General features: G+C 29.2%; 1 protein-coding gene across 2 annotated transcripts; it reads left to right on the top strand.

Annotated features, from left to right (window-relative positions):
* Positions 1-3,479: 3,479 nt before the first annotated feature.
* On the top strand, positions 3,480-13,539 carry LOC115876760 (very long-chain-fatty-acid--CoA ligase bubblegum-like). 2 transcript variants are annotated; one of them, XM_030892675.1, is made up of 10 exons: positions 3,480-3,843; positions 4,861-4,904; positions 9,294-9,501; positions 10,219-10,353; positions 10,625-10,820; positions 11,384-11,485; positions 11,547-12,183; positions 12,240-12,490; positions 12,547-12,898; positions 12,970-13,539. In XM_030892675.1, exons 2-10 carry the CDS (start codon positions 4,883-4,885, stop codon positions 13,041-13,043), a joined length of 1,977 nt encoding a protein of 658 aa, XP_030748535.1. In that variant the 5' UTR covers positions 3,480-3,843; positions 4,861-4,882; the 3' UTR covers positions 13,044-13,539. The 2 variants fall into 2 exon arrangements, with proteins under 2 accessions (XP_030748535.1, XP_030748536.1); XM_030892676.1 differs by lacking the exons at positions 3,480-3,843; positions 4,861-4,904 and adding an exon at positions 5,252-5,632.
* Positions 13,540-13,683: the final 144 nt, after the last annotated feature.

Here is a 13,683-nt window from a genome sequence, read left to right on the forward strand (position 1 = left end):
AAATAATACTATCTCATACAGAGTGTCTAAAAATTTATTTTAAATTATTACTAGCTTTAAACGGCAATAACGTGTTTAATTTAAATGGAACATCCTGTATATTTTAAGAGTATCAGATGCACAATTTAATTGGCTATCAAATTGTATTATACCATTTTATACTTATATCTTCAAGTTTTCGTAGAAAATGCATTTTCTTATAATTTTGACCTCATTTATCAATATACCCATGGAATATTGACATTTTAGATTATTTTTAAAGATGTAACAAATTTTTAAAGAGTACAGATACTAATATTGTTGATAAAGTTGGTTTATTTCATTAAAAAATAAAAAAAAACTGTTTAAATATTTGTTAAAGAGATCCAATTCATATTATTCCAGTATTCCAAATACATTAATTGACTGTTTGCTTTGATTAATAATAATTGCTCCAAATACTAAAAAACTGAATTTTGTATGTGTATTAGATTTTTGTTTTGGTATTTGTGGTAAAAGGTAACACCTTAAAAATATATTTATTTTATTTTTTGACGAATGCTTATTTAATTTATAACAACAGAAACATTCATTTTCATAACTTATGATTATATTGATTTCTAACACATTTATTTAAAATCATTTATTAACTATGTTAATAAATGATTCAATTAAGTATGTAATTAATTAGTATTTGGGCGGAAATACTGGTGGTATATTTAATTTATGGTATACTATTTTATAAAGATTTAAATAGTTCTATTTTTGTATACAAATGGGCTAGTAATATTATAGTTTTTAGCACCTGTACATTTTATATATTTTTGCTTTAAAAACAATCTAAAATGTCAATATTCCATGGATATATTGATAAATGAGGTGTAAATTTTAAGCAAATGCATTTTCTACAAAAACTTGAAGATATAGGTAAAAAATGGTATAATACAATTTGATAGACAATTAAATTGTGCATCTGATTCTCCTAAAATATACAGGGTGTTCTATTTAAATTAAACAAGTTATTGCCGTTTAAAGCTAGTAATTATTTAAAATAAATTTTTAGACACTCTGTATGAGGTAGTATTATTTTTATTATTGCATCACAACAACTGATCAATAAATAAACTTCAGTAAATATTAATATATTAAAAACTTTGGTACCCTTAGAGAAATGAAGCCTTAAATTTTTTACTGCAATTTCACAAAATTGAAAATATTTTAAAAACGGTAAGGTTTAAGTATGATAAACCTTAATCAAATTTACCTTTATTTTAATCGTAGAAACTAAAAATGTAATAATATACAGGGTGTTCCATTTAAAAAAATATAACTTTGATATTTTTTATTTATTTGGTACACTCTGTATCATGTAAAAATATTTTTAAATTGTACCTCTAATAGTCCTTCAACGAATCCAAAACTTACAATTTGTAAAAATCTAATTGTTTAGCTACAATACTCCGTGTCGTATGTGGTGAACAACCCTGTATAGGTATTTATTTATTTGTTTTTGTGTCAGTAATTCACAGCATAACTCTAAATTAAAAGATTATTTGATCGAGTCTGTATTTAAATCAAATTGTAACTCATCAATAAACAAATCAATGCATATTATTATTCTATCTTTTATACATAAAATAAAGTAATAAAAAATATATCTTAGGTTTTGATCTATTTAATCCTGAACATCATGGCATAAGATCTCGCACTATAACTTTCAGTTCATTTTGGGAAATATCGCAATAGCCAGTGGTGTAGCTAGAATCATCTGATCCTGAGGGCAAATCTATTAGTAAGTTAAGTCTTAAACTATTATATTTATTACGCAAATACAAAAAGTACCAAAAGTTTAGTAATAACATAATTTGAAGAACACCTTTACAATGAATGAATCATTTTTATTTACGAAAATATGCAACAAATATTCAAATTACTAATAAGAAAACATGACAGGAAAAAATTTAATTTTTTAACACGTTTCTAAAAACATTAAAAAAATATATAATATGTAGTTCATAAAATTCTGAACATACAGGAATTTGTATGAGGTTTTATATAAATTTAGAATATACACATTAAAAGATTAAATAAGAATATACAGGGTGTCCCAGAAATAAGTGCAAGTATTTAAACTGGTAGTACAGTTCGACCCTAGAAACAGGCCCGTGAGGTTTTTTGCGAAAAAAAATGTTCAACATTTTTTTTTCTGACATTTCTGGAAAATATTGAAAACCTTTTGAGTGCCGCTTGTTCAGTTTTCAAAAATTTGTTTATAACGTTTCGAGCGAATGTTGCCACCTTCTACGTTATCCACATTCTGTATGTCTATCGATCTGCTATCTATCGAAGTCCCGTTTGCTAATGTTAGGCAAGTTTTTACTTTTAATCTGAATTTTTCAAGTCGTTTTTAAATCTTTTTAGTCGATGTGTCAACACTGGGCGCCGAACAAGCTGAGATTTTGGTAATTGCTTGGTATGTTCGGCTGAATTCGATTGCTGCCGGCGGTTCTCAAAATGTTGCCATTATTTTTTTTAATTTTCAACTCAATAAAAATTCGATTATTATCAATTTATTATAAAAATGGTAATAGAGAAAATATGTTTCTCTTTTGGTCAGATCTACCGCCCCTTACAATACTTGCACTTATTTCTGTGAGACCCTGTATATTCATAATAATAGGGAGAAAAGTGTATCTGTACTGTAGTGGGTGCAATACCTACTAGATTACAATATTGGTTGTACCTTTTGTTAATTTACTTTAAAAAAAGTAGCGCGTACCGGAGTACAGGCATGTTTATAATCATTACGTTTCCCTCATGTTTCAGGCTCTTGTGATATTTGATACAGCAATATTCCTGGAACAATACTACCGCCTTATTGTTAACTATATTTTTTATACGGTTAAATTTAGCAGTACCAGACATAACTTAGCACCGAGCTGCGGATTTTAAGCATTTGTTATGTCTGGAAACTCCATGGAACCCTTATTATTAAACAAGACACGTAATATTAAATCTCGGCTGGCATTGCGCGACTTGTTGGTAAATAAATGGCGATTGACTTCGGATTTTGCGTACGATTCTTGTAGGTGGAAAGACCAACTATCTAGCTCTCTTTCGCTATATGCATAAAACAGAATGGATATATATATAGTATACTATTTATTTACGTTCAAACTATTAAAACTAAATTAAACTCCTTAGTTCAATGTTTCTATTGATATATTTAGCTGTTATTAACAGTTACATGTAGAAAATTTAATAATAGGTCATGGTAGACGAGTAGTGTGTAATATTTGGTTTGAAATGTATACTTTTACTCAAAATTATAGATATAACCCAGTAGATTTAAGATTAGATTTTAAAAAAATATATTTAAAACACGATTGGGTGTTGATTGTGCATATATTGCAATATGGCATGATTTTCCGTTGACTAATAGGAACAGGTACACAGAAGTAAATGGCAATATTTTGAAAACGGTAATAGTTGTCTTGTGTAATATCCGCACGTTTTACAACTAAATAAGATATTTAGTTATAATGCAGAATTAATTTTACGTGCATAGTAATCTTAAATGGTGATTATTTTCATTCAGTACTGAATTTATAATATTTTATACGTTAAGAACGATAGCTTAGACAACATTTTACAACGAATAATAAACCTTAACCTTAACACCCGAATAACAACTGATTATCGAAGTATAAATAATAAATCTCTGGCTATTTCTTTAAATATAAATTATCATTCTTTGGTGTGATGGGTGCTTCGAACATTTGACCGATAAATCATTGGGGGTTAAATAATTCACATTGATATTGCAGTACTTCTTCGGTGATAGTTAAAATTTGATCTGCTGCAGTAAGTACACTGTTATTCTTACTTGAATATATTAATAATTAAATATTTTTAAAAAATTATTACTTAGAGTTATATAAACAAATTCAAATGGTGTCGAGGTTCAATGTCCAAAAAAATCGTAGATTCTATTCGAATAAGATTCCAAAAAAAATTGTTAAATACCAACAATGTACGTCTATACCATTATTTTTGTCTAAATGATACTAAACACGACAACAGCAATTTTATATAACTCATAACATTGACTATTAGATAGACCACTTTAATTTAACCTATTGTTTAACAACCCTCTAATTTCAATGAGAATTAAATTAAGCGTTCATTATACGTGGTAAAAAAACACCATTATAATATGTAGACCTGTAATTTATTATTTTTTTTATGACACTTTGCGCATTACTTTTTATAGCTAAGTAACAATACATCTGCATACAATTATTCATTTAATCAGTTAAAAAATATTGGCACATTTATGTGTTTTTTTTCTGACTATAAATTATTCTTTTTCAAACTTATATTTATTGAATAAGGGCACGGAATGATATATGAGTAACGGTATAAACCGTATTTAAGACATCATTTTAGAATGAAGAATTCGACATACTTTTTATTTTACTTGCTAAAATGGATGGTGCTGTTGAAATTTCAACGTAGACAATTGCGCGAATGTTTGAATAATATTTCTTTGTTATTTGTTTGAAGAAAAATTTCAGAATGGACTAGTTTTTTTGTTGTTGAGAATGAATTACTGTTTTAAACATTCATTACTTCACTGTATTACAGTTCAAAAAATTATACAAATTTTCTTTCATTGTTTTTATAAATAACTCAGAAAAGACCAAAAATCGATATGTATTTAAAACTAAACTAAATTTATTCTAATAAAATAGATTCTGAAATAAAATACGGAAATTGTGCCCCCTGTATAAATGTATATTTAAAAATGATAATTTATCTAAAATTAATTAATTAGTCAGCTAATTAATATAATAATTTTAATTTTAATATATTTTATAGGGAAAAACACACAAGGGAGAAGATGTCTGAGGAAGATTATATCAGTAAGTATATAAATAAAAAAAAAAATTATATAGTGTGATCGAAAAAAAAAATTGTCGCTTGAAATAAAAACCATACTGATATTTGAATAGATAAAAAATATTTAAAAAATATTATTAACAGATAATTTGACTGGTACAGAATAGTTCAAAATCTAATTTTAGTGTGGCAGATAATCATTATAAACATTACAAATGTAAGAAATCAAAGAAGTCCATAATATTGGAGAACATGGGTGAGGTTTAGCAGACGACGCATCTGTGAATTTGAAATACTTAAATACGGTCCTGCGTTTGGTCTTAAACACGCCACTTGTATCGTCCTTTTTCCCATAATCCCTACATGAACGAACTTTTGGCGAAAATATCACATTAAACCGCTTTGCCACAGGCTTTGCTATATGTTCCCCCACTAGAGAAATTGTTTAAACATTTCAATACAACGGCAGTCGATTCAAAGTGACTAAGGTGAAGCCACGCATCACACAGACAACGTTATTTTAAGAATAGTTTTGAATGAAAACTTTCGAAACAGTTCGAAAAAGATACATAAAACGAAGTTTGAGCAAACTTCAGTTACTTTTCTTTATTATTTGTTAAACGGGATTAGTTTTCTGAGCAGTGCTCTAGGAAAAATGCCACAGCAGAGTGTTTTTGTAGGTTAATTTCGTATAACTGTTAAAAGGCTGAAACAAATCGGTTTTGTGTAAGGAACTCCTCACTTAAAATGGGTACGTAAGAATACTTTGTTTTTTTTTATTTCACAACTAAAACCATTAATTACGTTAAGTAGAGATTTCATTTTTAACACACTTTCTTAAGTAAGGTTAAAGCATCCATTTTTAAAATAAACCAGTACCTACTGCAGCTGCTAGTATTTTCGGCTCCCCAAAGCACACTATTCTGTTTTAAATCAGTACATTTTTATGAAACACATTTATATTTTATCTTTATTATCATTAGGTGTATTTAAACAACTTTTATCTAAGTTAAAGGTTTGCGCTTGTTTTAAATTTAAGTTATGGATGATTCAGATATACGTGAAACGTATACTATTAGGACTGGTGTACTCAAAACCTATAATCCCATTATACTTGCTTTACAAGCATTTATAACTGAACGAGATCATATATATGGATTCATAAAGCTTTTATATGAACTCAATTTTATGTGTTAAATTTGGAGTGGTTTATTTTGATAAAACTACTAGATAAAATTAATGGAATCTCTACATATTGCTTAAGTCTTTCAGTTTTACCACAGCAACTATTTATAACTTTTTTATTTCGCAGCGCATTAGTTTAAATAATAAAATTAAAATTCGGTTCATTATTTTGGATACATTTTTAATATTCTATTATACCCCGGAATTTAAATTGGCTCATTATTGTCCATCAAATAAAATTATGGAATAACATATAACTAAATAACAAACAATTCGTATTATAATTCATTAGATTTAATTATATATTTCATGAGCATCAAATTAAATTAATAATTAACCAACTAATTAATGGTGTCAGTTTTAAAACAAATCAATTCGTTATAAAAAGCTAGTCCCATTAAATATTTCGTCAAATTAAGGAAACTATTACAAAGAAAAAAATATAATTGAACTTTACACTAATGAAAGTTATTTAATGTTTTTTTACTTAAAATTTGTTCTAAAATGATACAATTTTCCTAATAATTTGTCAAGGTATTTATTTAATTTATTAAAAAACAAATGTATTTGACAATTAATTATAAATAATGAAAATTGCTGTTAAATTATCTCTTTAACATTACACGTTTGATTTAAGTACTATAATTAATTTATTGCTAATATCGTTTATAATTTTTTTAACCAACCTAATTCCTAAGAGCAAATATAATACCTATATATACCATAATGGGATTCTAATGACGCAAATTTAATATTAATCAGATAAATTGATATTCCCTGATAATATACGAAAATGTATCATTCTAGAAAACCTTCGAAGTTTAATATCAAATACAAAAAGGTAGATTCTGGACAAACTGTATAGAGCATATTCCATAAAATTTGTTCAGGTTATGCTAAAAAATATGTAAAAAACTGACAAGTGTTTGTAACCCTTCTCAATCCTCATGTATATTGTTTGGAAGATATGCTTAAATTTGCATAAATAAATTTTATTTAAATAATCAGGATTTCACAAAATTTGAAACCGGTATTCGGTAAAAAACGACTTTAAAGACAAGCGTAATACTGTATTACGTCATTTCTCTACACTAATTTGATTAAGAAAAAAAACTCATTATTGTTTTTAGTACATTTGCACAATTAGAGGTATTATAGGTTACTCATTATAAGACTAATTGTCGTTAAAGTGAATATGTATTGTATAAGTGCTCCACACATATTTTGGATCGATGTTTTACATCGGGTTTAAGCGAGAAATAATTAATTCATTAACGCAGCTGTAATTAGCTGCAGCTCTTCCTAGTATTCCTAAGTAACTGAAGCTTTTACACCTGTTAGTAGTAATAGTAAATTTATTTAGTTTCTGAGGACTTTGACCCATCGAACCACACTTCATCCTACCGTGACGCAAAATCGGATGTTTAGGACTCTTGCCAAATTACTTAGTAAAAACAATCAATAAAAGAAAAGATAGTATAGAGTACTGAACTTTATGTAATATTTATAAAACTACTATCATTCAGATCTACAAATTTATAAAACAAATTATTTTTTAATTAAGTTTCACTAAATTCTACAAACTTTCCTAAAATATTTTCCAGAGTTTGCTTTCCGTATATTGTAAAGTATGTCTATGAATACAGAGGAATATTCCCAAGCTTAAATAAACCCACCAATCAAGGTTAAACAACTAATTTCTATACATATAGAAAAATAGTTTAAACATTTTTAAATAACCTTAAATGGACATTATGCATCTTAAATAATAATAATACTAATCGTAACTCTGTATCAAATAGTTCTGAAAAATAAAATTATTTTTTTTAAAAGGTCCGATTAAATTTATATCTCCGAAACTAAAGTTTCAAAAAAAGTCGTAATATATCTACAAATTTATTTACCCACTAGGAGATATAAAAAACATTTTTGGTCAACTCTGTCTCAAATAGTTTTTGAAAAATAAAATTAATTTTTTTAAAAGGTCCGATTAAATTTATATCTCCGAAACTAAAGTTCCAAGAAAAGTCGTAATATATCTACAAATTCATTTACCCACTAGTAGATATAAAAAACATTTTTAATCAACTCTGTCTCAAATAGTTTCTGAAAAATAAAATTAATTTTTTTAAATGTCCGTAAATTTATATCTCCGAAACTAAAGTTCCAAAAAAAGTCGTAATATATCTACAAATTCATTTACCCACTAGAAGGTATAAAAAGCATTTTTGGTAAACTCTGTCTCAAATAGTTTTTGAAAAATAAAATTAATTTTTTTAAAAGGTCCGATTAAATTTATATCTCCGAAACTAAAGTTCCAAGAAAAGTCGTAATATATCTACAAATTCATTTACCCACTAGTAGATATAAAAAGCATTTTTGGTAAACTCTGTCTCAAATAGTTTCTGAAAAATAAAATTATTTTTTTTTAATAAAGAGTTACAATGCAGTACAGAGTTAACAATACACCCAAAACTCGGAGATAAAAATGTTTTTTTAGAATTTTAAATTTTATCGTCAGGCTCCATATCAGAAATTTGTTTACAAAATACCCAAAAAAAATCTTTCTAAAGGTAATGCCGTATTTAGGTCATATTTTTCGATGAGATAACATTGTGTGAATGTGTGAAAATATACACATGCATTAAAATTTCTTTCGAAAGTTTGGAGTTTTTTCTTTTAATAAAATAACCATTATCCCTGGGTGACCCAGGTAACAGGGACCTGTGGGGGCGTCACTCCCCAAAGCAGCATGACTAAAAAAGTCATACTACCTCCTGCAGGGAGCTTATAAACCTACCAATGTAAACTGCTAAAATTAGGTACTTTTTGACAACCCCCCTTAGAAGGTAGCCTTTCCAACTTTGCGGCTACTTAGGACACCGTTGAAAAGCTTGATGCCTTTTCTTTATAGTTTGGTTTTTATAGTTTTTAAATCGTACCATTAATTTTTGAGATATCTGTGTTTAAAGGTAGGCAACATTTTTGAAAACTAGCAATTTTGACTTTCTTTGAGATAAAAATGTTTGGCTTAAATCCCTGATAAGTATTTGAGACCTTTGTGACAGTATATTTTGTCTAAGGGATATAGCTTTTTTTTTTATATAGGCGTTCTTTGCCTTACAATAGATTCACATGGTGCCCATGGTGGCTTACTATATTTTCGAATTAAATTTAACCATTTTAGGAACTAGAGAACCAAAATAAAACTAATTATTTCTTTACAGGACCAAATCAGATAAAGCCTGCTGATAATTTAGTAACGACTGATCCTTCAGGATGTGTGAGATTAAGGATTCCAGAGAGTGGGAAGGCTATTGAGACTCTCCCTCCTATTTCTGTTCCTGGCTACATGAAGAGGGCTGCTGAGCGATATGCAGACAAAATAGCCCTGGGCTGGAAGGAAGGCAGCACGTGGAAAACCTTTACTTACAGGTAATTAAAATGATTAATCTAATTAGTATTTATTTCTATATCATTTTGCGCACTTGCTTAAGCAAATATAATAATCAGGGAAAAATCTAGTTCTATCAATGCATATATTAACGCGAAATTATTAGTTTTCCTTCACATTTTACGCTACAAATAATATTTATATGATCTTCGCCTGACCTTCATTGGAAAAGGTACTTTTAAGATGAGGCGCAAGATAGGGAACCTGTATATAATTTAAAAAAAAAGACGGTACAACTTCTCGGTATACTATGTCACGGTATCTTACACAGATATAAGGCATAATAGGATCATAAAGTTGTAAAGGAATAAAATAAAAAGGGTAGTATACCAGCTTCTAACAGAATACTATAATAAAACTGAGCAATAACAAAAGTCCAGTGATTTATAACTGAATATAAGCTTTAGGTACAAACCTAGGTGGTCTTCACACTGTAATCATTCATTTTGCATGGTATACTTTGTATCTGTATATACAGGGTTGTCCGAATTGTATTCGGGAAACTTATTTGAAAAAAAATCGAAATAAAAATGAAACACCCTGTATCTCCAAAACGAATCATTTTAGGATATATTTTTTTTACTTGTTTTTACCTGAAGAAAATGCTGCCGAAGTTTCCCGAATACAATTCGGACCACCCTGTATACGGGGTGGTTACAAATTATATTTCGTCAATATATTTTTTCGTTTTATTTTAGGGAATATTTAAAACAAATCCGAACCACAGCAAAAGCTTTTATTCATTTAGGCTTGGAAGAGAAGCATTCCGTTTGTATACTTGGTTTTAATAGCGTAGAATGGTTTCTTTCGGACTTAGGTGCTATCTTTGCAGGGTAAGTCTCAATGCATAAATATGCCCCTATTGTATTATTGTATTAACGATATTAACCTTTATAAAGGATTTTTTATTTGACGCAAGTTATATTAGCATTAATTTTAATAAATAAATAAGAATAAAAAGTGTTTGTATGCCTTGTATTATTAAAATTGAGTAAAATAATTCGATGAATTTAAAGTAATTTAATTGATAAAAAAGACGATAAAACAATTCGATCGATGAAAATTTTTTTGCTCAGTGAATATTTGGTGCAATTAATCTTTTAGAGGTATAGCAGTAGGAATATACACTACAAATTCACCCGAAGCTTGTAAATATTGTGCAGAAGTTAGCAAGGCGAACATAATTGTAGTGGAAGACGAACAACAATTGGAGAAAATCTTAAGTATTCGCTCAACTTTACCCCAACTCAAAGCTATTGTACAATATAGTGGCGAACCAAAACAAAGTGATGTGCTAAGTGTGAGTAAAAATTCAATATTAACCATCCATATTTTATAATATATATTCACCATTATATTTAGCATCGTTAATGACACTTGACCGTCAAAACGTCAACTAATTGCAAATCTACTTGGAGTAACCTTGTTTTAAATTCCTTTATTGTATTCAGAAACCTAAAAACAGTACAAAAATGATAATTTCAAATTACATAATCTTTACTTATTCCATTGCAAGTTCAAGCTGGTGTTTCGATTGACCTTATTTAAGGCACGAACCTTATTCCATATAGTCGGTATGCTCTAGTGCACGTTGTGACGTCATGTGGATGCCACTAACAGCAGATAAATTAAACTGCGGTAAAAGTCGTCTGTTTATACATATATCAGTTTCCTTTGTATTGGTTTTGATATATATCTATAAGTGAATTCTATCAAATATAAAATATGTTTGCCAGATGATGTAATTCTGTTCTGTATGTAGCATATTTGTTGAATGTGTATCTTTCTTTATTTACGAATAAGACTGACTAGAATTTAGAAAAAATATCATCATAGATTAAATATTTATTTGGTATTTTCTAGTGGAAACAATTGTTGGAGATCGGGGAAAGCCTCCCGGAAGAATTAGTTGATGAAAGACTGAAACGAATAGGAATCAACGAATGTTGTACGCTTGTTTTTACTGTAAGTAACGAAAAAGACTGCTTAAAAAAGATCATTCTTAACTGGAGTTAATTTATTTTAGTCAGGAACTGTAGGAAACCCAAAGGCAGTCATGCTAAGTCACGACAACCTGACTTACGACGCCACTGTCATTTTCGAAAGACTTAGGCTATCTGTTGGGGATGAAGTTCTGGTCAGCTACCTTCCCTTAAGTCACGTGGCAGCTCAAACTGTAGATATTTACTTGTCCATGTGCGCAGGCGCGGCAGTGTACTTCGGTGATAAAAACGCTTTAAAGGGATCCTTAATAAATACCCTGCAAGAAATACGTCCAACCAAATTCTTGGGAGTTCCTAGAGTTTATGAGAAGATTTATGAGAAAATGCAACAGGTAGCTGCTCAGAATGGATTCATTAAAAAAGCGATTGCTTCGTGGGCTAAAGAGTATACGCTTCAACATCATCTAGACTTAATAAACGGAATTGAAACAAAATCATGGGCTTACGCTTTGGCTAGTTCGATCATATTTAAAAAAATCAAAGAAGCGCTCGGACTACAAAGGTGCAATTTCTTCTGCTCAGCTGCAGCTCCCTTGTCTTCAGACATCAAAAAATACTTCATGAGCATAGACATACCCATAATGGAATGCTTCGGAATGTCCGAAGCTAGCGGAGGTCACACTCTCGCAATAGAATCAGCGAATAACTTAAATAGCATAGGTAAACAAGGAAGAACAATTATGGTTGTTTTCTCTAAACATGTTAGGTCATTTTAGGAACGACAATACCCGGTCTAAGAACTAAGATATTCAATCCCGAGCCTGACGGTCAAGGTGAAATATGCATGTATGGGAGACATATTTGCATGGGTTATATAGGCGAACTTGAAAAAACCCGCGAGGCTATTGACGATGAAGGGTGGCTTCATACCGGTGATTTAGGAAGAATTGATGAAAAAGGTTTTGTATATATTACAGGGAGATTAAAGGAACTGCTTATAACAGCCGGAGGAGAGAATATCCCACCAGTAAGTCATTTCTAACATCAAGGTTCATTTCGAACAATAAACATGTAATATTTCAGGTCCCTATAGAACAACAGGTGAAGCAAGAACTTCCACATATTAGCAACGCATTTTTAATAGGTGATAAACGAAAATTCCTTTCCGTTCTGTTAACTCTCAAGTCAGAAGTTGATCCCGAAACTGGTGCTCCTTTGGACCAACTTCTTTCAAGTACACAGAACTGGCTGAAATCTTTAGGCTGTCCCGCGACCACTGTGACTGAGGTTTTGATAGCCGGCCCTGATCCCAAACTAATGGCTTCCATTCAGGATGCCATAAAACGGGTTAATGAAAAGGCCACATCGCGCGCTCAGAAAATTCAAAAGGTTTCTATTTTGCCAGCGGATTTCTCTGTTGTTACTGGCGAATTAGGTAGGCAACCACTTATACAAATTCTTTAACTTAAGTTGGGTTTCTAATTAATGTTTTTTTTTTCGTTCTAGGTCCAACAATGAAAGTGAAAAGAAAAATAGTCGATCAAAAATATGCTGATATAATTGAATCAATGTATATCTAATTTATGTCATGAAATTTGTTATGTTATATTTTATACGTAAAAAAGAAATAAAGAAACAGGGTTTATAATAAAACAAAGTTTATTTTGTGAAAATATTTTTCGCTTACAAGTAAAAAATATAAATAATACCATCGAAACTTAAATCTATGTAGTAACTATCTTACATAGTTAAAAAAATAAATAAATGTGTGGTATACATATATGCAATATAAACATTTATACATTCAGTTTGAGTTATTGTTTATTACTTCTATCTCTACAGATACCCTTTTGAAAAAAGAAATGAATCATTTTAAGTCTACCATGTAGAAAAATAGGTTCTATTTCGAATTCACATTTTTTTAAAATACATTTTAGAGATGTTAAATATAAACATCTATTTTTAAAGTTCTAAAAAAAGTATCAAAACCCTCTCAACTCTCAACTACTCTCTAGAATAATTTGTTATCTCATATTAAGAACATAAAAGGATTTCTATAAAGAGCTTTTTACGGGCCTAAAGTAATTTTTGCCAAATATAAAAGTTTAATATATACAAAAAATATTAAAAAAGTTACATACTATTTGCCGCATTTCTTTATCTAAGGTTTTAAAGCTATAATAATAGGCCATTTTTGTGCAACAAAAGTATCAGTAGGTC

The sequence above is a fragment of the Sitophilus oryzae genome, unplaced genomic scaffold (assembly GCF_002938485.1).
Source record: "Sitophilus oryzae breed Bouriz unplaced genomic scaffold, Soryzae_2.0 scaffold_1440_pilon_pilon, whole genome shotgun sequence".
NCBI lineage: Eukaryota > Metazoa > Arthropoda > Insecta > Coleoptera > Curculionidae > Sitophilus > Sitophilus oryzae.